This window comes from Wyeomyia smithii, chromosome 3 (genome assembly GCF_029784165.1).
Source record: "Wyeomyia smithii strain HCP4-BCI-WySm-NY-G18 chromosome 3, ASM2978416v1, whole genome shotgun sequence".
Classification (NCBI taxonomy): domain Eukaryota; kingdom Metazoa; phylum Arthropoda; class Insecta; order Diptera; family Culicidae; genus Wyeomyia; species Wyeomyia smithii.
Window position 1 is genome coordinate 65,436,342 of NC_073696.1, and position 26,037 is coordinate 65,462,378.

The window sequence follows — 26,037 nt, forward strand, 5'->3', positions numbered from 1 at the left end:
AGCGAGTTGCAGCCATGAGCTGGAGCTGACTGGTGAGATAAGGTAGAAGTATTTGGAACTTTTAATTGCTCTGCATAAATCGTTGAAAAAAGACACAATTAGGAGTTTTCCGAGTATAACGAGAATTAGTTCCACTACCCTACATATCCACGAATTATTACCACCAAGACATCATCACTGTGGAATTTCTTCAACACACAGAATAAAACACAAACAAGTTATTCTTAAAAAAAAATCTCTTACATAATATTGTATGTACAGGTATTTAAATATCACTAAATATATGTTTACGTTATACATGTTTACGGTATCCACTGTATTGTTTGTCGTCTCCGTCTTCGCGCATCTCCTTCCAGTGATGGAAACTACACTACATATCAACATCAGCTTGCATTATCTGGCCTTCAGAAGAATCTGTTCAAAATTCTCGACATCTGCCCTCTGCTACCACTATTATTACTACTTTTGTCCTGATCACATAAATTCTACACTTTCCTGTCGGGCATGGCGAATAACAGCAAAAATTATCAAATGCATTTTGTAATTTAATCCTTTAGCTAGAGAAGTGTTCAAAATCATTAAGAGTAAAGCCTGTAGTACACTCTTTGACCGAGCGTCAAGTATTTGTCTTTTTGTGTTTTTGACAGATTGATATTTGTGTTTTTGACAGATAAAAATTTGGTCAAAGATAATTATTTGTCACTCTCCAATTTTAACATGGGGCAAACAACAACCATGATGTCAAATAAATTTGACCATTATGCCAGAAGGACAAATATTTGACCATTAGACAAAGAGTGTACTACAGGCTTAAGTTCGTGCGTTAAAAATAATAATCAAAAGTGTTCGTTTGTGCTGCCATGCTTTCACGCAGTAAAATTCGGTAAAACAAATAGTTCTAAATTAAACATTAGCGATAGATGGGCTTTGTACAAGGTGAAATACATTATCAGTTACCATTCTGAATCGAGGGATTTGGGAAAGCGGCGGCTCTGCTATGGAATGCGTTGTGTTTAACAAATAAGTTCTACCACTAATGGAAAATTACCTAAGCGAAATATTTGTAAAGCCTGTATTACACTCTTTGACCAATGGTCGAATATTTGACCTTCTGACATAATGGTCAAATTGATTTGACCATTATGTCAGAAGGTCAGATTTGATGTTTGATTGCCCCATGTTAAAATTGGAGAGTGACAAATAATTATCTTTGACTAAATTTTTATCTGTCAAAAAGTGACAAATATTTGACGCTTGGTCAAAGAGTGTACTACAGGCTTAAGTGTTTGCAGATGAAGGTAGATGGTCTGTTTTTTCGTCTTCCATTTGGTTGTCCTTTTGCGCTTGATTTAATGAAGAATTTGGACATCTTTTTTTGTTCTGATGCTTTAGGTACCGGTTGTGGCCTGATATATCTTTTCGAATGCTTGAAGTTAACATCGATTCGGGAGGTAAATGATGGACGGCAGAATGGCTTCATAGGTATGAATAAACAGTGGTAATGTCGTCATATCTATCGGCTAGAGTAGGTTTTTCTTTATCTAAAGCATTTAGTAAGTTCTCTGTATGATATCTCAGTGGTTTCTTTTGACTTATTTATACGGTGGCAGATAGGTCCTACCGTAGTTCGGCCCGAACGTTGATGGTTGCTGAATGCTAGCTACCGGGCTATTGGCTGCCGTCTGGTAGTTCGACACAGAAGTAATGAACTGGTTGGGATTCTTCAACGCTTGCTTAATCCATTGCACATCGATGTTCGTAAAGGATACAATCTGATCCGGCCGACCGCAGCCATTGTCGGACGAGTAGATACCCTTCAGGTAGTAGGTTCCGCTAGTGTCAGCGCACGCAAGGGCACTACCAATGTCCGCATCGCAAGCATCCGCCGTTGGACGACCGCAAACGTGTGACTCCGGTGTGAATCCATTCGCCGTTAGCTGTCGCTGGCTTTCCGATTCCGACAGGAGAGAAATTGGCATGTAATGCATCAGAGCGTTTCCGATGTGAACTGAAATGGTATAGAGAATTATTAATGTTAAGGTATAAATAAATGGTATAAAGCATGTTCGGACTGGTCTTTTCATATATCGAAAGAACAAAAAAAGAACGGGACTTACTCCTTAACACCTCCCGTCCCCAACCGGTAGTAACGCAGTTTTCATACGATGCACTTGGAACAACATCGTTTTCATCCAGACAAATAGCTCCGATATGTGTGTCATACCGTAGCCGGTCTTCGAGAACCAAAAGAGCCACGTCGTAGTTCAGTGTCGTCGGTTGGTAAGCCGGATGGTAGATAACGTTCTTCACGCGTACAATTTGGAAAGTCTTTGGTTCTGCATCCACTCCCAGTCTCCATTCGCCACCCTTGATCATCACGTCCCGTGGGTTCAAGCTGAAAGTCAACAAATCGATGTTAAATCACTAATCTGTCAAGTTCTTATCATTTTTTATATTACCCGTAAACGCAATTAGCTGCAGTCGCTACAGTATTTTCCGAAATGATAGCTCCTCCGCACAGGAGAGATTTGTTTGACTCAAGGATAACCATCGCTTGCCATGGGAACTCGCCGAATCCGGTATCCCACTGTCCGGCTCCTCGCGGTTGAGTGTTCTACAAAAGTAATAAAACAATTACTAAAATACAAAACTTACTCTTAGGTCACTGATATTCACATAATTCCTGGGAGCACATTGTCTATTGCCCTGCTTCTGGAACGGTTTAAACTTGGTATTTCCGCTGTGAACAAACTGCAAACCTCCGGCAGTGAAGCGCTTGCTGCCAGTGCTACCACCATTATATTGCTGCTGTTGGACGGTGGTGGACGACGCGGGCGCCGTTACTCCTCGATCGTACTGTGACTTGACCTGAGTGTTCTGCGTCTGGCTGGCACTGGACAACTGAATAGGTGCGAAAGTCTGTGCGGGGGTTACGCGACTTTGTGCCGCTTGGAACGCTTCGTTACGAGTTGTTTGCGCCCGAACAGCGCCGTTCCCGTTCGCATTTCCGTTGCCATTGTTGCCGTTCGGCTTATAGGAGCCATCGTCGAAGGGAAGCAATTCTGGGTTATACAATCCGAGCAAACCTACTGGCCATGGATCAACATAGTCTGGATCTCGACAGCAAACTCCGGTGAATCCTCGATCGGGGCTGCGGCACTCCGTAACTGGGACGCGGAACAGCTCCTGCTCCGGTGTAAGAATAACTGGCGTTTTCGAGATTACACCAGTAGACGAACAGAACTGGGTCTCGGTACAGTTCATAGCGGCGGAACAACCTATCGGTGGTAATGGTGGTGGGGCCTCTCCTCCTACTGGGGGCTGGGATGGTCGTGGGGGCTGCGCCGGTCGGATCGCAACCGGTGTATCATTGGCTGGATTTGGCACCTCATCCTGTGGAGGTCTCACTACGTTAGGATCGACATTTGAGGGTGCCGGTGCTTCTTCTCTTGGTGGAACGTACTCTTCTGCACGGTATGGAGGGCGCGTGGTGGACGGTGGCGGTGGCGGGAAGTACCTCGTGGTGGTTGGTGGTGGTACATAACGAGTGGTGGTTGGTGGTGGTACGTAACGTGTAGTGGTTGGTGGTGGTACGTAACGTGTGGTGGTTTGGGGTGGAATGTAACGTGTTGGTGTGGGTGGTGGTGGTGGTGGGCGTGGTGTGGTGGGCCGTGGGCGTAGTGTGGTGGGTCGTGGTGGTGGTGGTGGTGGAGGTGCTGTTACAACGTCTGTGTTTGTGTTTGCTCCTTCCGGAGGAAGGTATTGATTGGTTGGTACTCTTACTACATATCCTTCGTTGGTCAGCACGGACGACTCGGAGATTAGGGATTGCGTTCGGCAGCATACTTCCGGGGAGAAACATTGGCCGTTCTAGGGTGGAGAAGCAAAAAAAAATTCTAATCAGTATATCTATCATCAGCTACGAAAGAGGTAGTAAGTGAAAAGACGTTCAACCACATAAAATCAATATCACTAATACTATATATCAGATTTGCCAGACCTTATCAGCAGGAATTGAGGGTTTATTGTCAAACCCACGTTTTCCCGAACTGCGAATCAATAACTTCAAACTACAATTTCCTCGTGAGATATCAACTAACTTTACACTCTGACCATGTTTATTATAAAAGAGACTCATTATGTCAAGAGGAAGGAGTTATATCGAAATCTTGTTTATCCTGTTATTAACATATAAACGTGTCACAATTACTATTCCCTGAAGATGAGTTGTTGTTTTTACCTTATTTGAAACTTTTTTACTAACTTATTTATTTGACACGGCACAATACCACTAGGTTTACGGTGCCAAATACAAAAAAATAATCTACTGCTTTATTGATTATTATTCGGTACGTTTCGTTTTCCTGTTGTGAGAGCATTTTGGCTGGTACTACGCGTTGTGATCTTTTTCCCGGGGAGGGGAACAAACACTCTTTTCTGCCGCCGGATCAAGCTGGCTGGCTGAGATATCGCTGTCGCTTCCATTCGAGGCATTGTTCTTTCGGATTCTTCGTTTTATCTCTCGGTCCACGGTTTTAAAGGCGTTAGTATTGGTATCGGGTGAGGTGTCCTCAGTATGCGCTCGTGTGTTTTGTGCTGATGTTTTTTCCGTTGCTGTTTTGACTGTTGGCTGCTTCGCATTTGGATTTTGTGTTGTTGTCTTTGTTGCTTCCGATGATGATGACGGCTTTGTTGATGGTTGTTTATTTATTTTTTCGTCGCTTGGTTTCGAGGATGACGAACTGCGTTTTACTGCTTCATTGCAGGGTTTTCCAGGATGAGCCTCTAGGCCACACCATTGGCAAGTTGGATGTTGATTTTTGTAGGTAACCAAGCTTTGCTCGGAGTAAGTTCGACCGGCAGAAGTGACGATACGGACGCCGTTGTAAACTCCCGGGAAGAAATTTTTCCATATATCGTGTCTAATAGACAAAACTTCTCCATACTCGCCTATTATACGTTCTATTGACCTCGGACTAAACGCCCTTGGAAGGTCATGGATGGCGTACATCAAGGGCATTGTCTTCCATGTACACCGGAATCAAATAATTTGATTGCTCATTCCGAATACGATGTTTCATGTTGTTTTCGGTTATAAATTTTTCAGCTGCATCGAGTAACTTGAATATGATCAACATACAATTAGGTACGAACATGATGCATTTGAATACTTTTTTATACTTATATTTAACTTCACGAAGCGAGAGACGCGGAACACAGGATGCCAAATCAACCACGGCAGTGTTAACACGCATCACACAAGGTCCACCTTCAGAGTTTGCCTTTCGCAGCTGTGCTGCAATAGTATTGCCTTCCATTTCTTCCATCAAGCAAAAACAACACCACTATTGTTTTCGCGACGGTAGCAAATGTAGAAGAACTGAACAACAGAACAGCTGAGCGACGCAAAGCACTTTTCAATGGAGACTGACTTTTGTCCATGCGATGAACGTGGATGAAGCAACCAGCGAGACTGCTGATTATTGAGACTTTGTTGTAAAAAAATAGTAACATTGTATTTATGGAAATATTTTGCATAGCCAAACGCACCTTTCCCCAACCTTTCTGGCAGCATGTTAACTCTGTGTCGGAAAAAGGGCTTGTTTTTGACCTATCAATGACCTATCGAAAGAACGGAAGCGTTGGTCAGCCAGACGACGCACCATTTATCAGACACACTTTGATATTATCATCGAGTATGGCAAAATAAATTACCCAGATTTCAACAGCTGAAATCTCGGTAAAAATCTCGGTAATACATCAAAATACCGAGATTCAGCAAAACCAAAAATTTCAAACCTGTCAAACTTTAGCGATATCCTTGGTGATATTTAAGCGAGATATTCATGAAATAATTGCTAAACTCCGATTTCTCAGCAAATTTTTTACGGAACAACGGCAAATGAAAATGTCTTCAAGTAGTTCAATATTTCACTCTACCATGAAGGAGTACAGCGGGGGTGGTAGAACGTCCCATTTCAGCATTTGGGGACGGGACACGAGGCATATGGACGCTAGGCATATGAATGTTAGGCATAGTATGCTAGGCATACAGACGCGAGGCATAATGGATGTGAGGCATAATGGATACGAGGCATACTGCCAAAAGGCATAACGGACGCGAGGCCGAATGCGATGTTGTACGATCGCATGAGATCCAATGATGTAGTTCAGGTGTTATTATATTTCTGAAGAGTTTAAGTTGTGTATAATACCTTTCTTGAAATGTTGCAGCAGTATTGCTAGTAAAATTCAATGGTGAGCCGTTCGTCAGATATTCAATCAGTCTGGGGTGAATATCTTTTTTTTACATGCAAAGTAGCGCCTTGCGGTTTTCAGAAGAGTTTTTTCCAGGAAAACTTCCTATACATATCATGTATTGATATATTTTTAGGAGTCAACTGGACATCTCTATAGAAAAAGTTTTGAAAAAGTGGTTTTTATTAAATCGTATAGAAGCTTTAAAAATCGGGCGCAAATCGCGCGTTTTACCGATCGATCTGAAAAGTTACACAGTTGTTATAGGACCCATAAGGAACACGAAAAGTGCATGGGAGCGAAAATATAACACCATCGCTTTTTTCCCATATAACCGTGTCCCAGTCTAATGGCCATTATCCATTTGATAATAGCAGGCCTTGCTTCCATTGTGGAGCGCATTGAGCTATAGGATGCATTATCGAATGCCCTTTAAATATCAAGAGAAGCAACCATAGCTATTTCTTTGACTTAAACCGATTTCTCGATTTTACTAACTAGTGATTGATCGTGTTATTGTAGAATTACCTTATTGGTAAGCAAAGGAAGGTTCACCAAGCTTGTTAACTTGATAAATCGCCCAAAATTTTTATATAGTCTTTGTAGGAACAGAGGAAAGACTTAGGCGTCGTACACAAATTATATAACGCTAAAAATCTAGATTTCAGTCGACCTGCCTCATCTGAGTCCAGTACTTCAACAGATGTAGACCCTGGAAAACGAGTTCTCATCATTACTTCCAGAGTCTCAGAGGAATCAACAGTAAAACAGCCAGCCTCTTTTTTTTAAGATTGTCAAAACCATTTGGATGATCTTTTGAAAGAGTTTTGTGCCACCTCGCAGCTGTTGGAGCGTTGTTCATCTCTCTACAAACCCGTTTCCAGTCCCTTCTTCTGGCATGTCTCAATTGTATGTTATATGGCTTTTATGTATTGGTCCCAGTCTGAAGTGACTTTTGCCCGGATGAACAATTGTCTAGACTATTTCTTCAATTCTGCCAGTTTCGCGTCCACCAAGAAACATCTCTGTTGGATGATCTATGTTGAACAGTACAACTCGCTCGATATGATGAGCTCATTTTATCAATGAGTTCATCAGAGGCACTTGATGAACCAAAAAATCAGAGGTATTTTCCAATTGTTAACGAGTTTTTATTGATGTAACTTTAATAATGATTCTTAATCAGACACGTGCCAGTTCGCAAACTTTCCTGACCTCTTCCCGGTTAGAATTTATAAATGTATGCGAATACCCTTTATTACATATGTCAATATTGTTGGACGAGATGTAATTCAGCAGATTTTAGCCTTTTTCATTGATATCTGAGCTACCCCATAATGTATGATGGGCACTTGCATCACACCCTATTAGTAAGCTGAAGCAATACATACTTCCGTTTTCCCCGTGTCCAGAGCTGTCATTTGCACACTCATTGCGCTCAGTATGTTAATTTTACGTCAAGGCACAATGAGAACGGTACCTGCGCATTTCGACAACCAACAGGCACATTGAGGAAGAGCGAAAACGAAATGACTATGAAAGATATCACCAAGTGAGAGGAAGAACGTAAACAATACTTTGTGCAGCTTTTGTGACACATTGTGTGAGAACAAAGAGCTTCAGTTTGAGCGGTTTGCGTTGCGTTGCGGGTAGAAAAAATAGTAGAGAAAAGAAACCAAGAAATTGATTTTTCGAAATTTTTCAGCCGAAACAAATGGATTTCGGAAAATAAAAGAAGAAGTTGAGAAGGAGAGGGAAGTAGACTAGTGTACAAGGGCCATATACATTTTTGAGAATTCATTTAAACCTGATTCTCAATGGCGTGGACGTGTTTCTCAGGAAATATTATGCATGTTCAGACATGTTACTGTCCCGGTATTCATATACAAGCGCTACATGCATTCACTACTGATACTGTTCATTAGGGTGGTAATGACTTGAATGGCAAAAAGTTGTCCTTAATCGCATCCAGAAGTTCGCTCAGTCGAAATGTGAAGCATTGACCACTTTAAACCATCTCTTCCCGGAGTCCGTTTGAGCTGAAATTGAAAACATTTTTTGAGTAGACGAAACTGTTGAGCTTTATTGATAAACGAGACTTGAAGGTCTCATTTTCCCATACGTTCGACTGGCCGCAGCTCAAGAATTTTTAATTCCAAGAAAGTCGACTTTTTGAATTTTTGTTCTTGGATAACACCAAATCTCGACGTTTCATGCATTTTTAAGACATTCGGCATCAAACATTTTTTGATATTGACAAATTTATGAACTACCTGTGCATATTTTTCACCGGTCAAAAAATAATGCTAACATGTTCCCGAAGTTTATTTCAGCTGAAGTTTAGTATGGGGACTTTTTTCGAAGACAAAACTTTTGAGCCCTACTCCTAAACGAAATTCGAAATTGGAATCGTTATACCAAAATGAACATACCGCGTAGGAAATGGAATAATTACACCGCACCAATACATCCAACATTAAGAAGGCCGAGTGAATTATGTACCAAAAGCCTAAATTAATCCACCTAGCGGTCAGACTCAGCCTTTCTCATTCAAACTTATTATTTGTAAAAATAGATTTACATGAATGCTCAAATCCAAAAAGGTATATTCACTCTTTGGGTTCTAAAATATTGATGTTGTAATTAAATTATAAAATATGAAATTTGACGTAATGTTAGTGCTTCAGAAATAGCGAAATATAAGAAATGACTCTTAATTTCGAACAATTTAATCACGAGCGATACCGGGAACGTTCAAATAGTACGATACCACATTTAAATCATGTTGAGGCCATATATATTGATCAAAGCAGCTATAGTGACTAGTCTTTGAATTTCTTTTCTTTACAAAACTTTTGAACAGTATATCAAATTTTTATGAAGTTTGTTATTTGTAAGTTTGAGAGATGACTCGTTTGTATGACACTAGTTATGTTCAAATAAGTCGTGTAATACTTGAGATAATAGACTTTCGTTGTTTTACAAATTGAAACATAACGGTTGCTTAAGATTGATTACAATCAAATGAAAAGGGAACGTATGGGGGAGCCAAACTTTGAAACCACGTGTTCAATCATAATTCATCAGTTAGCCCTTAACTATCTCGTTCATTCGATATCCATAATGTTCAAATCTGTTGTGTAGTTTCTAAGATAATGAAGTTTAGTGATTTTCACATTTCGATGCATTACAGACGAAGTTACATTCCGATTACAGCAAAATTCAATAGGGTGTTATGAGGCAGCTAGACCTTTCATTTGATACTAATTCTATGGAAATCGGGTCAACCATCTCTGAGAAAAGTGAGTGAGCCCAAGTAGTCATCAGAATATGTTTCTTTTCATAGCTGGATTTCACATTTTTCAACATAACAGGAAAAGTAATAATCCGTTCGCAAAAAAAATCATTGGGGTCTGTTGAGGCAACAAGATTTTCCACATGACACTGATTTTATGAAAATCGGTCCAGCCATCTCTGAGAAACATGAGTGAGACTAAACAGTCTCCAGAAAACGTTTCTTTCTGTAACTTCTGAACCATATGTTCAATCTTCATAAAATTCAAAAGTTGAGGGTTTTTAGGTAGCCCGTTCATTTGAAACCAATTTTGTTCAAATCGGTTGTGTAGTTTCTGAGATATTGATGTTTCGTGATTTTTACATTTTGATACATAACCTCTAAACTAGAAATCAGATTACAATAAAATTCAATAGGGTCTTATAGGGCAACTAGACCTTTCATTTGCAATTGATTTCATTGAAATCGATTCAGCCATTTCTGAGAAAATCGAGTGAGATTGGGAGAGCGTTACACACACACACACATGCAGAAAATGCTCAGCTCGTCGAACTGAGTCGAGTGGTATACGACATTCGGCCCTTTTGAGCACTTTTATACCTTTAGTTTTTGCAGTGATAGCTATACCTTTCTAGGAAAAAGGCAAAAAGTGAAATGATAGAAATGACTATTAATTTCAACTTCAATCCCGAGCAAGGCCGCAAACATTGAAATAGTACAATATTAAATTTAAATGATGTTAAGGCCACATATTTTGACCGTAGCTATAGTTTTAAACAGTCTGCGGGTTTCGTTTCTTTCTATAACTTTCAAACCACATGTTTAAACATTATGAAATTAATTGTTTAAGGGTTTGAAAGCCCATTTATTTGAATTCAACTATGTTCATAGCTTCTGAGATATAAGAGCGTTTTTCACATTCTGACGCAGCGCCAAAACTAAAAGTTTGATTACAATGAAATTCAATAGCAACCTAAGCGGCAAATAGACCCTTCATTTGACACCAAGATAGAAAGAATCGGTCAGACCATCTCTGAGAAAAGTGAGTGCGAAAAAAAAGGTGCACATACACACGTACACACCCACACACAAACATATACACCTATACATGCATATATGCAGAAAATGTCCGATTCGTCAAGCTGAGTTGAGTAGTATATGACATTCGGCCATTTCAATCATTTTTCTACCTTTTAATTAGCCAGTGATCGTTAGGAGAAAGTCAATATGTTTACTTTCATTATGTGATTTCACATTTTTATGAACAACGGACACAGTTACAATCCGATTGCAATGAAATTCAATAGCAACCTATGGGGCACCTTAGACCTTTCATTTGACACTAATTTTGTGAAAATCGGTTCAGCCATCTCTGAGAAAAATGAGTGAGTTTAAACAACCTCAGGATAACTTTTCTTTACATAACTTTTAAACCATATGTTCAATCATAATGAAATTCAAAAGTTAAAGGTTCTGCGGGCAGCCCAATCATTTGAAACCAATTTTATTGAAATCGGTTGTGTGGTTTCTGAGATATTGATGTTTCGTGATTTTTAAATTTTGATACATAACCTCTAAACTAAAGATTCGATTACAATGAAATTCAATAGCAATCTATGGCGCAACTAAACCTTTCATTTGCAATTAATTTTATGAAAATCGGTCCAGCCATCTCTGAGAAAAGTGAGTGAGAAAAAAAAGTTGCACATACACACACACACATACACACATACACACATACATACATACATACAGAAAATGCTCAGTTCGTCGAAAAAAGTCGAGTGGTATATGACATTTGGCCATTGGGACCACTTTTATACCTTCGGTTTTTCCAATGATTGCTATACCTTTCTAGGAGAAAGGCAAAAAAACAACATAAACCAATATTAGCATACATATAAATGTCATAGATTATTGCACACGTTAGTCAAATCCGATAATCATTGCCCCAAGCAACACACAAAGAAAGGCACAATGTGTGGCATCGCACATTTTGGCAAATGCACAAAGAGAACTCAGTCGTGTTTTTTTTGGTGCGAAAAAAATGCAAAAGAGCGAATGGGGAAAAGAGAACACAAAAAAAATATCGGGAGTGACACACATGGTTTAATGGCAAATGTGTTGTGTACAAATTTGTGTAGCTTTGTCTGCACTGAGGTGAATTCCAGTCCTGCCCGTGTCGTTGGTACCTCAACTTTTATAGTAATAATATATGATCTTTTAAATTTAGTAATAGGAACAAACTTAATTTTCCTACTCACTAAAATTGCGGTTCTAAGTCCAGACTCATCGTTATCATTAAGAAGCTCGCAATTAGGCATGGAGCAACCCAATGCTTTTCCGTAATCAACCCAGGGCTCTTGAATTGAAGCGACATCAAGGTGTTATTTTGAAAAATCTTTTGCTAAGCACTGCTGAACTACCCTACGCATGGTGGAGATTTAACTGAATAAATTTAACAACACTCATTGTTTCTGTTTGTGTTTTTGTTTATTATTTATTTATGTTTTTTTTTTTTTGTTATTCAAACTTCCTGATGACGTATATTTGTTCTCAAAATGGTCTTGAACAGACCGCTTTTGGAAGTATCTACTGGGTTATTGGGTCTGCGACCCTTTATTAAAATGGGCAACGGATTGCTCTTGGCGTTTTGAACCACTACTCGCAACACCACCATTTCTACAGCTAGGCCGCTGACTTGTCTACTCTGACCCTTCATTGTCTTGGTTTCCAAGATTGCTTGTGCTGGATGATTGTGGATGGTCTTCATTAGAACCCATATCTACATCTACGGTGATTTCTCTACGATTTTCCGCTTCTTCAATATTAGATTAAGAAGGGCGTTTCTTTTTCATTTGAATCTGCCCATATCTGTAGTTCAGGTCAAATTTCCTTTCCTCTAGTTCACGCTGCGAAGAATCATCAACGGTAAGGGCGAGTTCAATGGGATCACCCTTCATGTAGCGAGGTCAAATTCTCCACGCACCAGTCGAACAATTTTCATTCTGGCCCTCAATGAGAGACAGAATCATATTATTGCCATATTTGGCACTCCAGAGAAAAATCAGGCGCTCAGGAAGTCAGGACGTGGAATTTCATCCTCGTCCACTACTATCAAATCAGCTTATTCCCAAAGTGTTGAAATAATCAGCTATTCTTTATCTCAAATAGTTATGTTCTTGTCTTGGCACGTGAGCACTAATTTGCCCAGGCTTAAATCGACACCAGACAAATTTGGGCTTAAGCAGTTCTCGCCTTTGTTGAGTAATTTTCATCAAGATGGCTTCTTGAACCACTTCAAATTGATTTGTTGACATTTCAATTGCTGTATGTGGGTGGTGAGAAGGCATCACACCCTAGCCCGTGAGGCACATTAGAGCGTGGCGGAAGCACTGAGTAATGAGATTCACTAGTAGTCCCCTTCACATTCTAAATAATTGTTGCTTTTGAAACATCCGTGAAACATCAACATGGACAGCATCCACTATTTTCCTCAATCATTCGTGAGAAGCTGGATGATTTACAACAACGATTAAAGGTTGCCAACCTAGTGGAAACTCAACTCGAATTTGGAAGATTCCAAATAATGTTATTATAACAATGTCGAGTTCATCTATCGTCAATATCCACTAATCCACTAATATGACCTCTTCTGTGTGAATAGAATCAAACCTCAAACCGCAGTTTTTGTTTTTTCTTTTACATTTTGTAATACAATTTCCTATGTGGTTTCATGCTGTAATTTGAGTTATCGAAACCATGTGTACACCCGATATTACTCCATTTTATTTCTCATTTTGAACATGTAGGGTTATAGAAGCAGTCACTTTGCCACTCACAGAAGTGCCTCAGAAATTATCTTGATTATAAACTAAAGTATAGCAAAGAATCAGAATTTCAGTTTCGTTTAAAATGTTGCGAAAAGTTGTACACTACCAAAAAAAACGCGCATCGCTAATCAACCGACACGAAGAAAAAGTAGGAGGGTGGTATTCAAGACACGACCGCATGACGTTGGACTACGGTATTCTTATATTCCATTAAAACAAATAATAGAGAGAATTGCAACTCTAGTATTTGCTGCAATTTTATCTAACAGTGCATTTCTGAATGCTGAGACGTTAAAACGTTATAAATAATAATATATACTAAAAGAATGGATATCTTTTATTTAATCGCTGTCATTTCATACATATTCGAATCAACCCTTTGTTTGCTGCACTACCAAGACAATCATTTAATTGAGCGAATTGGTAAAATTTTCCTATCTAAGCAAAAAGCAAACTTTACGAAACTATCTGAAATTGGAGCCCAGAACGATTCAAACGCAAATTTTAAATTTGAAAATTGTTTGACATTTAATCGATAAACTCATGCTAGGTTAGTTCCAGCCCAGCATATAACTTCATGTATTTGAAAAACAAAAACGTTTGGTTCAATAACTCAATATAGCAAGAGCTCAATCACACGTTTTTCGGTAGTTGTTATCAAGGTTTGAGCGAGTGACAGGATAATATCTTAACTTCTTCAGTTGTGATTTAGAGCATTTCTAATTGTTTTGTTATTTTTCACGATAGCGACAAGTTTGTTTCTTTCTCTGTGTGCGAGAAACAAAATCAAAACCGCGCACCGAGAAACAAAAACGAAAATTTAATGAATGCTCATTGAGAAAACTTGCAACTCTTTTTACCAATAATTTATGATACTCAAAAGAGCCCGTTTTGATCTAAATCAAATTTCTAGTAAATAAGTGTTGATCATTCATAGGTAGTAATTTTTCCTCGATGAATTAAGACTGGCTGAAGAAGTTAAAACGCTGCTGTAAAATTAAATTCACAACTGTGTTCGTTAAGACATTTTAATATTTTCAATGACAATAATAATCTTCGATAAACACCCGCTATAGTTATTCACACACATGCTATAACTATCTAAACACGCGTTAAAACTATTCATACACACGCTGTAGCTATAGTTTTTTATACACACATGCCGAAGCTATCCATACACACGCTATTCCTTTCCATACATCCGATACAACTATCTATACACACGCATAAGCTATCCAACCATGTGCTATTACTATCCATACATACGCTATAACTAATCATTACACACGCAGCAGCTATCCACACACAAGCTATAACTATCCGTACACACGCTGAAGATATACACGCAATAGCCATAATATGCTACACATGCTAGTGTCTTACACGCTATAGCTAGCCATACACACGCAACAGCGCCATCCCTATCATCGCAAATGTCATAGCAATACAGATGCACATACGCTATATGTGCACACTGCATACACACTAAATGGCGGTAGTTTTCCTAGTGGCGGTGCTGGCTCGTGCAGTTTCTGGCAGTTCTGGCAGTTTCGTGCAGTTTTCACCCAACGATATCTGAATTGGATTACCGCTGGTGCGGTCCAACTCAGATCGAAGGAGAACCGAACTGAATGAAGAAATGCAGCTGCCCACTACCTCCGCCGCTGCTGCCTGATACCACCGCTCTGGTTCTGCTGCAGCTCAGTTTGGCCGCTGGAATCAGCCACCGCTGCTGATTATACAAGACCGGCCTGGTGGCCTTCCACTTGTTAACTGATGAGGCCTTCCACTTGCTATGAGACGACACAGGCTATTATATAGCCCAAAGCAAAAATCCATCCGCGAGCAAACAAGAAGCGAGCTTGTGATTGGTTGAATGTGCACGACTTTTAACACAACTTTTAACTAGTTTAGTATCGAAAACATATTTAAATTATTATATGACAATCTTGCGAAATATTTCCCCTATCAATCAAGCCATTGGTGTTTAGAATCTGTTCAGTGGTAATGATAAAAGAAGCATTTTAAAACGGTGTTGAAACACCTGTTGCAGCTACCGAAAGCGAGCTCGTTATTGGTTGAAAGCTGCGAGACTGTTTACAAAGTCAGATCGGTTGTATCCGTTAGTGTCGACTGTGCTTGTGAAGAGAGATGGTGATTGGTTGATCGGTATGATTTAGACAATCGATGTGATTTATCAACTTTTCAAAAGTGTATCTCGAACAATAGGTTATTTTTGTTACATAAATTCAACCGTAAAAGAATTTCTGATCGGTTGATGCCAAAACCTCGAAATTCTGAAAAGAAATGACTGATATATAAGCGCTCAAAACCTGACCACTTTTCACTGGTTTTTCCCGGTTGAATTACTAGATTTTCAAATTCAGGTGCCTAACTTCGATATAGACGTTAGTCCAACGTCAAAAACCACGAAAACAGCAATAGCTTCTACTGTTTTACCATATTGAAATAGACATGTATTTAGCTTGCTAATTGAGAACGATTAATCATCCTAAGCTAGACGCCCGCTTCACACCTCTCTTTCACATACTGAAGGGGTTTGGTTCGATCGTGGGGTGAGGCAAGCACACGATCACGATCGTTTGCTACGATTCCAAAGCAGTCGGAAACCAGTTCAATGGGATAACATGTGAATTTGACAGTTGATTGATACCGAGACTATACAACCAGATCCGATGCTGGAGAAAACCCCTCTGGTTTCATTTTTTTTGCCTGAGGACCAGTTATCGGATTACGATAATAACTGTTTTTCGTCGACAGGAAAGTAGAGCAAACCATTGTATCGGACAAAACTGCAAAATTAATGAAGTACCACGGCACTGAAGGTGCCGCTATGGGATCGCTTTCGTAGTCGAAATTTTTTTTCTGAAACTTCGCTGCCCCTACGTGAATCAGATTCCATCGGTCGTGCCACTTTGAACCCGGATGTGATACCACCTGTACGGAGCCGGCTAGCCAGCGAATTTGGCACAGTCCGTTCGGCGGTTTTTACATAATGTTTTCGCTGACCGCATTGCTAAAAGGCACGCGAAAGCATACCGCCAATGGATTCCCTTCCACAGCACTAATTTAGAGGTTATATACACGTAAGCTAAAATAGTCGCCAGTCGTCAGTGCTGATCCCGTCAAAAATTCGCCAAATGTGTGTGATCAAACACATTCAATCATCTGTTAATCAGCCGAAAGGTTGTTAGCTGCTGAGTGGCCGCACGTGATCATAGCCGACGACGACCGTTGGAGGCTGAACGGAGGAGCCTGGCCGTTTTCGTATTGCCAACTGTCACTACGGACTGTCCGCCCGTTAGCCACGGCTGGTGAGAGGGGTGAGGTGATGATACCGCAATTAAGGTCAACACAGTAGTCACAGCCTAGGGAGCATTAACATTCGAATAAGCCGACTACGACAGACGACCGCGGTCGTAAATATTTGCTTAAGCGGATTTCTTCTCCGTGATCCTTCCCACCGGATGGCACACTGTTCCGTCGAGCTCTATGCCGGGGGTGCAAAAATAAAACGGGTGCGAGATAGTACTTACAAACGAAACCGATCAATCGTGGGATTTCGAATGTTTGCGAAGCCCATGAAGGTTAAGCGACGGAACTGTGAAGGTGCGATCGGAAGTAAGCCATATCTGTGGCAGCACTTTTGCTGGAGTGTTCTAAGGTGACAGACTTAAATGGTCAACATATTAGGGGTCTTCACATCGAGCTTGTATACGAATACGCAGCCGTAAACTATGTATCTTCCATTACTCGTCAATGGAGGTGAGTATTTATACGGCTGGGTATTTGTTTACGAGCTCGACATGAATACCCATATTGTTTATACAAGGTGTCGTGTGCTATGCTAAATAATGCGTGAAACAGTGGCTCATAATGTTTACAAAAGGTAAATGCTATAGGTAATAAATGATTTTTGTCAATATGGTATTAAAACGTACTCTGTGTAATTCGTGTAGTCATCTGAAATACTACGGCCAGTTCAAGAATTCTTGACCTAATGAAACCAAATCAATCCAAATTTCCATTTCTTACTAATCATAGGTCACATTTATACTGAAAATTGATCGATTCCCAAAGCGATTCCGTTACTCAGTGATATCTATGTTACAGGAAATGACTTAATGTATTTGCTTGATCATCATTGCAGTTTCATGTCAATCGTATTGACAGATTCATTTGTTTACGTTCCGCACCAAGCATGAAAGCCGTGCGAAACTTAGCTGTAGAATTGCGTTTGCAAAATTTCAATTTGTGTGACAGATGTTAATGTTATCTGCGTGATAGATGTCAATGTTACACAGTTCAAAGTTAGTCTACGCTTTGTTTTTGTACCTTGAAAAGGTTCACAGAGCCCGAGAAGCGAGAACGTCGATGTGCGACACAGTTTTTTTTTCTTCACCTATTTGTGCGACACAGTTGAGGCTGCAGTAAAAATGAATGAACCCAACAAACAACTTTACTGCTTATTAAGTTATTACCAAGCGGATTTCGGCTGAACTAATGCCTGATAAGCTGTTACAAATTATTTCTTGGGGGAATGTTGAAATTCGTGAGAGAGTAAACTTGGTAAAATTCGGCCAAATTAGCAACACCAAGAAGAAGAAGCAAAGTGGCCGTGAATGTGTTAGAAATCATCCTGATATTTCAAGAGATAAATTTGCTGCAAAACGCTTATTAAGATATTTTGTTTTTTTTTTTTTTCTTGCCGTTAGATATTATGAAGCTTAGAACCAGTTAAACTGAGGTACGTGAACGCATGTAAAACAAAATATAATCAGTTTTTTTCTTGCATCGACTTAGCTTGTACAAGCCTGCCCGGAGTGATCTTTCGGTACACTTCAAAGTAGCACGCGCCACCGCCAACCACCAGCGACCAATAAATAATTTGCTAAACAGTTCGTTGAACACGCCATGCATTAATGCGTACCAATCGACTAACACCGTAGGTACGCTTACTAGAGGACACATCAGGAACATTGAGACATTATGTTGTTCGGTACCGTGGCACTCAATTAAAATTCTAACCGAAGAAGCATGATAAATTTCCCACCTTAATCATCTGCGGCACGCGGTACGTTCTTACACACTTGTGCGCCTGCTATGGAAACATAAATCGTAGCCAGTGCGACTTGAACCATCCGTTCCAGTAGAACCTGCAAATGCAGCTTGAATGCCGCCAGTGCATAGATGACCGTTGACGATTAATGGCAAGCTTACATTCAATTAACACTTCAATCTCTTCGGCCCCTAACAGAAGCCAGCAGGGGCTGCGTATAACCAAGCACCCAACAGCAGCCTTCCGACAAACCGCTGCAAACCAAATCGAACGCAAGTGACATTCCTTGAAATCAATTTCGCTACACTGTTCGATCAATCTTAGCAAATGTGTTTGCCTTCTTCTGATCTACGATGATCCAGAGGTTGAGAGGTTGTCTCTCTGAATGAATTGATTGACAAACCATGGAAATGTCACACATTCGTTGAACATCGCGTCGGGCCCCACCGTACCTTTTGGGGAGGGAAAATCTTGCGCACCTGACCTACTGCTAATTCGTAAACTACGGCAACCGTGACGAGCCCACAGATCGATCGATCGTACACGGTAGGCCCAATCGTGTCAACAGCGAAGCATAATTTGTCACTGTTTACAATAATGTAGGTAGGCGCTTAACACCACTGATCACCACCAGACAAGAAATGATTGCGCAGACTAGAGGCTAACCGAATGACCGCACAACCGGCTGCGGCTGTCAGTTTCGTGTGGTTCAATGCCACCGGCCATAAATTCTGGTCCTTGATCATCATCTCTTTGCGTGACAGCATCATCGATGACATTAGATCCGATCTCGTGGTGACGATCGACGAACAAATGGACAAATGTTGGACACTGCTGCGACCCATCGTCACACGGAGGAGAAGTAGGAGATTGGTTTCACCTGGATACATTCTTGCGGTATTTGTCGCTCGGTTGGTGAATTAGACACGCAATACAATTTTGACGTTTGACGTCTACCCTCCGGAGTCAATTTCCATAAATTTCAATATGGCTACACGGTTGAGGTACACGGAGTCGGTTGAAAGGGGGGACATCTTATCCACACCTCGCCATCGCTCTGACCAAGTCATTGTGAAGGAAATTAGCAATTCCCGGCTTAATGTTCGTGGTTTGACACGATTGTACGTTGAGATTTTAATGGGACCAGTTTTGTGGCTCGGTTTTGTGGCCTGCGGTTCAAAAAAAAAAGAGAATCCCAATCTAATTGGTATCGAAACTATGCAGGAATTCAGCGAAACAGATGAGATTACAAGTCACAATTGATAATCACTCAAACGTAACATCCGGGTGAAGGCGATTGTTGTTTGATATTTTGGGCTTGTGGTGTTTAAAATGTTTTTTTTTTATTATTATAGTATTGCAACTGCAGGAGTCATAAATCAAAGCTTTTAGTTGAGGCAGTTCGTCTCTAGCAGCCAATAACATATTTGAAGCTATTTAAAAATCGCCTTAAATAACGAAGGAACGATCCAAGAACGTAGTTAAAATAACTATTAATTTGTACGTATCTTAAATTTGCAATTTTTAGTGATTAATCGTCAGAACATTTTTGCATGACAATAAATTGAAATGTAGCAATAAAAAAGAGATTCATATCTAAACTAATATTTGTTCGACTATTTTGATTATATCACGACTCAAATATGAATTGCGGAAACTTTTTTGGGATATATACTACGAAGGACCGTCCACATTCCACATGAACAGTTTAGAAGAATGAAATGCCCACGGTACATACAGAATTTTTAGAATTTATATGAGAGAATGTCCAACCTGTTCTAAATTATTAGGGTGTTTTGGAGTTCAAAACACAGAAAAATGCACAATTTTTGTTAGTTATTAGCCTTCAAAAATTTTCCAAATTATTATGAGAAAAAACTTTAAATTTACTAATCTTTTGCAGATAAGGTCGATGAAGAAGATAAGAAGTTAGTAAACCTGGAGAAGACGAGCACTATAAAATGTAGCAGGTTTCTTCGCAATAAGTGATACTGCGAATGCCACCCAATATGGGTATTATCCGGAATCGGGAAGATGTCCTCAACTCTACACACTATATTGAAACCAGGACGGTGGCGTTTCGTTGCCCAATCCCAGAAGCCAAATGTCAAGTTGGTGACTTTCGATTTCTCGAAAGCAGCCTAAAATGGCCGAACGCCAGAAATCGACCTCGGATGCCATCAAATAATACAACAAACAATCTTAAGAAGTTCTACATGGGTCGTGTCTTGCACACCGTCCATGTATGATTTCTACAGTGCTCTACAGGGTCTCCAGTGAAAGTGATACACACATTTGAGTGCCAGATCAGCTGTTGCCGCAAGTGGTGTACTTACTTTACTTTACTTTTTTCACCGGTCTAGGGCCGAACGAATTAGAGATGTCCAGCTTCTTCTGTCTTGGGCAGCTGTTCTCCAGTCTCCCCGTACACCAGCAGATCGTGCATCTTCTTCCACCGCGTGAGAGGCCTACCACGGAGTCGACGGCTTTTGGTTCTCTACTGAAGATAGTTTTGACAGCTCTCTCGTCAGGCATCCTGGCTACAAGTCCAGCCCACTGAAGCCTGCCCCGCTGTATTACCTTCACTATATCAGCATGTTTGTATACCTGGTACAACTCGTGATTCATGCGTCTGCGCCACACTCCATCTTCCAGTTTACCGCCTAGTATCAATCGCAGAACTTTAAGCTCAAAACCTCCGAGCACTCGTCGATCTGCTTCCTTCAGCGTCCATGCTTCATATCCGTAAAGGGCCATCGGGAGTATCAGCGTCCTATACAGCGCTAGTTTTGTGCGAGTTTACAAACTAAGGGACCTTAGCTGGTTACGCAGTCCGTAGAAAGCCCTGTTCGCAGCTGCAACTCGTCGTTTCACTTCACGGCTCCTATCGTTGTCACATGTCACAATCGTACCAAGATAAACGAATTCGTCAACCACTTCAAATCGTTCCCCATCTATTTCTACCTCAGCACCAACACCACGGGGACTCCCACGCTCTCTACCAGCTACCATGTACTTCGTTTTGGCAGAGTTAATGACAAGCCCCAATCTCGCTGCTTCTCTCTTAAAAGGTACGAAGGCCTCCTCCACGGCCTTACGGTTGATACCGATGATATCGATGTCGTCCGCAAAACCAATAAGCATGTGAGATTTCGTAATGGTCGTACCGTTTCTTTCGACGTTTGCTCTTCGTACTGCACCCTCAAGAGCGATGTTAAACAGTAGGTTGGAGAGCGCATCCCCCTGCTTCAGTCCATCCAACGTTACGAACGTGGCTGATGTCTCGCCAGCTATCCGCACGCACGATTTTGATCCCTCCAGTGTCATACGACTCAGCTTTATTAGTTTCGTAGGGAAACCGTGTTCCAGCATGATCTGCCACAGCTCGTTTCTTTTCACTGAATCGTATGCCGCCCTGAAGTTCACAAACAGATGGTGAGTCGATAAGTTGCACTCCCGGAGCTTATCGAGGATCTGTCGCTGGGTGAAGATTTGACGCCCTTGTCGAAAACCAGCCTGGTATTCGCCAACAAAGGATTCCGTCAACGGTCTCGCCAACAAGGATTCCGTTAACGGTCTCAATCTGAAGAACAGGATACGGGAGAGCACTTTATATGCGGAGTTGAGCAACGTTATCCCTCGATAGTTGCCACAAAAAACTTTATCCGACAGACGTCTTAAGCTACAGCGAATGTTCGTTTTTGACATTCTCACTAGCCGTATGAATTGTCCAGCTTTACTGCAAAGCATCAACATCCACATCCCATCTCGTACTCTTCGATACCATGATGCACTTTGGCTCCCAGCTAGTAGGACAAACTACGGATTTAATAATCCATTTAGTGCTCGCATCCGTGCTTTTAACGCTGTTTACGACTATTTCGCTTGAGAAGTTCGGCCGGGATACCGTCCTTCCCAGCGGCCTTGCCGTCTTTCAGCTCACTAATCGCCTTTTTCACCTCCTCCTGTGTTGGTGGCTCCACAGCTTGTTCGTCACACATAATCGTTATCCTGTTCCTGCTCTGCTCATCCGGCTCCTCACCGTTCAATAGCGCCTGAAAATGCTCCTTCCACCTGGCTGCAACCGTCGGTTTATCAGTAAGCAGGTTGCCGTCCTTGTCATTACACATGACCGGCACAGGGAAATTCCTGCTTCTGACTCTGTTGACAGTTCTATAGAATATCCGCACGTCGTTTTGAGCATAGCTGTCCTCTGCGCTCGCGAGCACCTGCTCCTCGTACTCGCGCTTCTTCCGACGGTGGGTTCTATTTTCGGCAGCTCTTGCCACCCTGCACCTCTCTCTGTTCTAACGCGTTAGGCTGTCTTCCACGCGTCGTACCTACCACCCCTCTCGCAGTCGTTTCGATAGCGCCGTGAATACTGCTCCACAGGCCATTTATGTCTTCCACTCCTTCCTCCTGCTGTTCTGCCGCAAGTGGTGTATAGAAATGAAAAAAGCGTAGAACGTTTATTTTGTTTTGTACGTTTTATGGATTTTGTGCAAAACATCACGTCCAAGTTTGTTGCAACACGTTCCGGATAACCCTAAATTCAATATAGTAAGAAGCAAAGAAAAACCGTGCAGCAACCTATGCGGCACAATAAACGGAACTCAAGACCACGTTTTCAACACTAGCGCCATCATCATTCACGTTTTCAACACTAGCGCCATCATCATCGGCGGTAGCTTCAGGAAACAGTCCACGTGACATACGTCTTTGTTTGTTTCGATTGCGGCACATGTTTATAGCTCATAGTAAGTGATAAAGGTAGTGTTTCACTTTTTTCAAAGAAAAATAAAAAGAGGAAGCTATCACATTTGAATTCGAGCAGATTATTCGTGTGCAGGACCATCAAAGGATTCAAGTAAACTGACACTGTTGACCCCAAGCAGGAACCGAGAAAAAAACACAGTGTGCGGACTGCAGCGATTACCAAAGCGGTTAAAGAACGTATCCGGCGAAAAAAAGCTCGTGAAGTTATCATGAGCATAACACTATGCATAAAATAATTAAAAGTGACCTTGGACACGGAGCTTTCAAGAAACAAATGATTACGGATTATCTCACAGAAATATTGGCGACAGGGTTGCCAGATCCTGATTGATACTGAAGACGCACTCATGACTGCTTGTTCAAGAGTGGTGCAACGAAAATTTACCGTATTTTATCAACACATATAAATGACCTGCATCCTCTCCCGATTTGAAGCAATTGGGCTTCAGCATTTAGGGGTACATACTAGAAAAGCTGGGTAAAGTAAAACACACAACTTTTGACACTTTTAAGAACCGTTTGGTGGAAATCTGGGATAAAATGCCGAGCGCGGTCGTGCATGCGGCGTGTGATATCTTTGAAAAGCGTTTGCTGGCCGTAATCAAATGCGAAGGCAGAAGATTTAAATCGAATTGATTCTACTGTAACTCTGATATCTTACCATGATAATAGAGAAGAATCAATGAAGAAATATTCATCGATTTTTCTTTCATGGCATAAATCAAGTGTATCACTTTCACGGCGACACCCTGTAGAATACACCGTGTTCAATAGATTCGAATTCAGATTTCCGAGTGTTTGTCTTCCCCGTTCATTTCGTATTTTAAATGAAAGTATTAGTGAGAGCTCCTACGCTATGCATGCCCTCACAAACAGGGTTCTCCTTTTTTAAAACATAACAATGAAACTGAAGATCTAGCTCACTCATTCCGATTCGAACTGTCTCATTTCCAGTTGATCCCTTTCAGCTACTGTCATCGAATCACGATGAACATTTTCACTGTCAAACAGATTTGATCACGGGTATTTTTTCCGTCTGTTGTTCATCGTACCATTTCAAATGAAATTGATGACTGTTCCAATTGACGGAGAGAGTGACGGAGAGGGAGAGATCCTCTACTTCAGCGTGTCAATTGAAATTAGTACCGCATCGCATCGTTTGATGATAGTTTTCTAATGGTGCTTATTATGGGAAATCAGAGTTATTCACGGTGAAATCAGAGTGAAGTGAATAAAGTCCTATTACGGGACTCACGTAAGTGAGAAAAACGTCGCAAGGTGACATCTGCCGTGAAATCTGGGTTATTATGAGTGTCATATGAGTGAAGTGGAAACGGAAGAAGCGACGTTTCGCGTGGAACTATTTCACGACCATTTTGAACGGTGAAATGATTTCACGAAGATGAGGAAGTTTAAAAATCGATTGATTCGTAATCTAGTGATAATATATATGGAATTTATTTTACAGGAACAAGGCTAAACTTTTTTTTTCTTGAAAAAAATCGACTCTCTGGGACTCACAAATTTTGAGCTGCGGCCAATGGAACGTAAGGGAAAAATAAACCTTCGAATTTCGTTTACCGGTAGGGCTCAAAAGATTCCTCTTGTAGAAAAATGTCCTCATAAAAAATTAAAGCTCAATCGACTTTCCGGGACTTAGAAATTTTTGAGCTGGGAAACTCGCTCATTTCACTTGTCCTATTCTCTTTTTCACTTCACTGTCAATCTCACTTCACGGAGGTGATTTTTGTTACCTCACTTGAGGTGGAATCGGGGATAGGTCTCAAAAAGTGAAGTGAGCGTGAAAGTGAAATATATTTCACCGTGAAGTGACTCCCGTAATAAGCACCAATATCACAGGTCGCAGTGAGAACGGCAATGTTGTTGACCAAATGTTGTGGCACCCCATAGCCACTTCGGGTTGTGAAACTGGTGTTGGCGTTCTCCGTTTCATATCGTCGTAATTCTCTTTTCCCCTTCTTCCCTCTATATGCGTGAAGTACTGTATGGAAGCCCCAGCCTCCGTCAGCGCTCATTGTCGTTTTCAATTGAAAATCGTCAGGTGATAGTGACTCTGTTAATCTCCGTTTCCAAGTGAGAATCATTTCTTTCCTTCCCAAGCCCTTCAGCTGTCAAAATTGAAGTAACAGCTTTCGAGTAGTTTTCATGTGACTCACAATGTGCTCGAAAAGGATACAAATGCTTTTCAATTGAAAGCGACGGGTCACAGCATCATTATTACCTGATAATTGTCAATTGAAAATGACTTTGTCAGGCTCTGCTCACATAGTGTTGGTTGTTTGTCAGTTGTGTTTTGTTTTTGATGTGCGGTGAAGCAATTTCGGAAAGTTGCTGTTAAGCGGTTTTTGGCCGGTGACCGCCCTTTGCCTAATATTCAAACGTTTTAAGTCGTGTTGGGTTAGACAGGATTTCGTTTGTAACAGCATCGAAAGGTATACTAGGAGAAATGTTCTGCGGAGGACCGTAGAAGATCCAACTGCAAGGACACCACAAGTCGTTAAAGTTGTGAGGGAACGTATCCGTCGAAAACTTGCCACCGATTTGAACACATCTATTGAATCTCTCCTTAATATTTTGGCAACTTACATTGGATGCAAGGCCTACCAGAAGCGTAAAGTTCACTGCGTTTCCATGTCCTTTCAGAAAAAGGGGCTCCATAGAACGAAATAATACTTTCACTACAAAAAACAGACATTTATCCTATTTTCAAAGGATGTGTTAAAACTTGCAACCGTCATTTAATCGTAAGTAGTAATGCTCCCGCAATGTGGCGC

The 26,037-nt window shown here is 40.9% G+C and overlaps 1 protein-coding gene across 3 annotated transcripts in view; it reads right to left on the minus strand.

The window, feature by feature from the left end:
• Nucleotides 1-218: 218 nt before the first annotated feature.
• The window catches only part of LOC129727421 (inactive serine protease scarface-like), a 126,238-nt gene continuing 100,419 nt past the window's right edge, over nucleotides 219-26,037 (minus strand). For 2 of the 3 annotated variants that reach the window (XM_055685251.1, XM_055685248.1), the window contains exons 5-8: nucleotides 2,677-3,870; nucleotides 2,460-2,614; nucleotides 2,118-2,395; nucleotides 219-2,008 (exon numbers count right to left, since the gene is read on the minus strand). In XM_055685251.1, the coding sequence (XP_055541226.1) occupies nucleotides 1,593-2,008; nucleotides 2,118-2,395; nucleotides 2,460-2,614; nucleotides 2,677-3,870 (2,043 nt within the window). In that variant the 3' untranslated portion in view covers nucleotides 219-1,592. The remainder of the gene's footprint in view (nucleotides 2,009-2,117; nucleotides 2,396-2,459; nucleotides 2,615-2,676; nucleotides 3,871-26,037) is intronic. The other variant, XM_055685249.1, reaches the window with a different exon arrangement.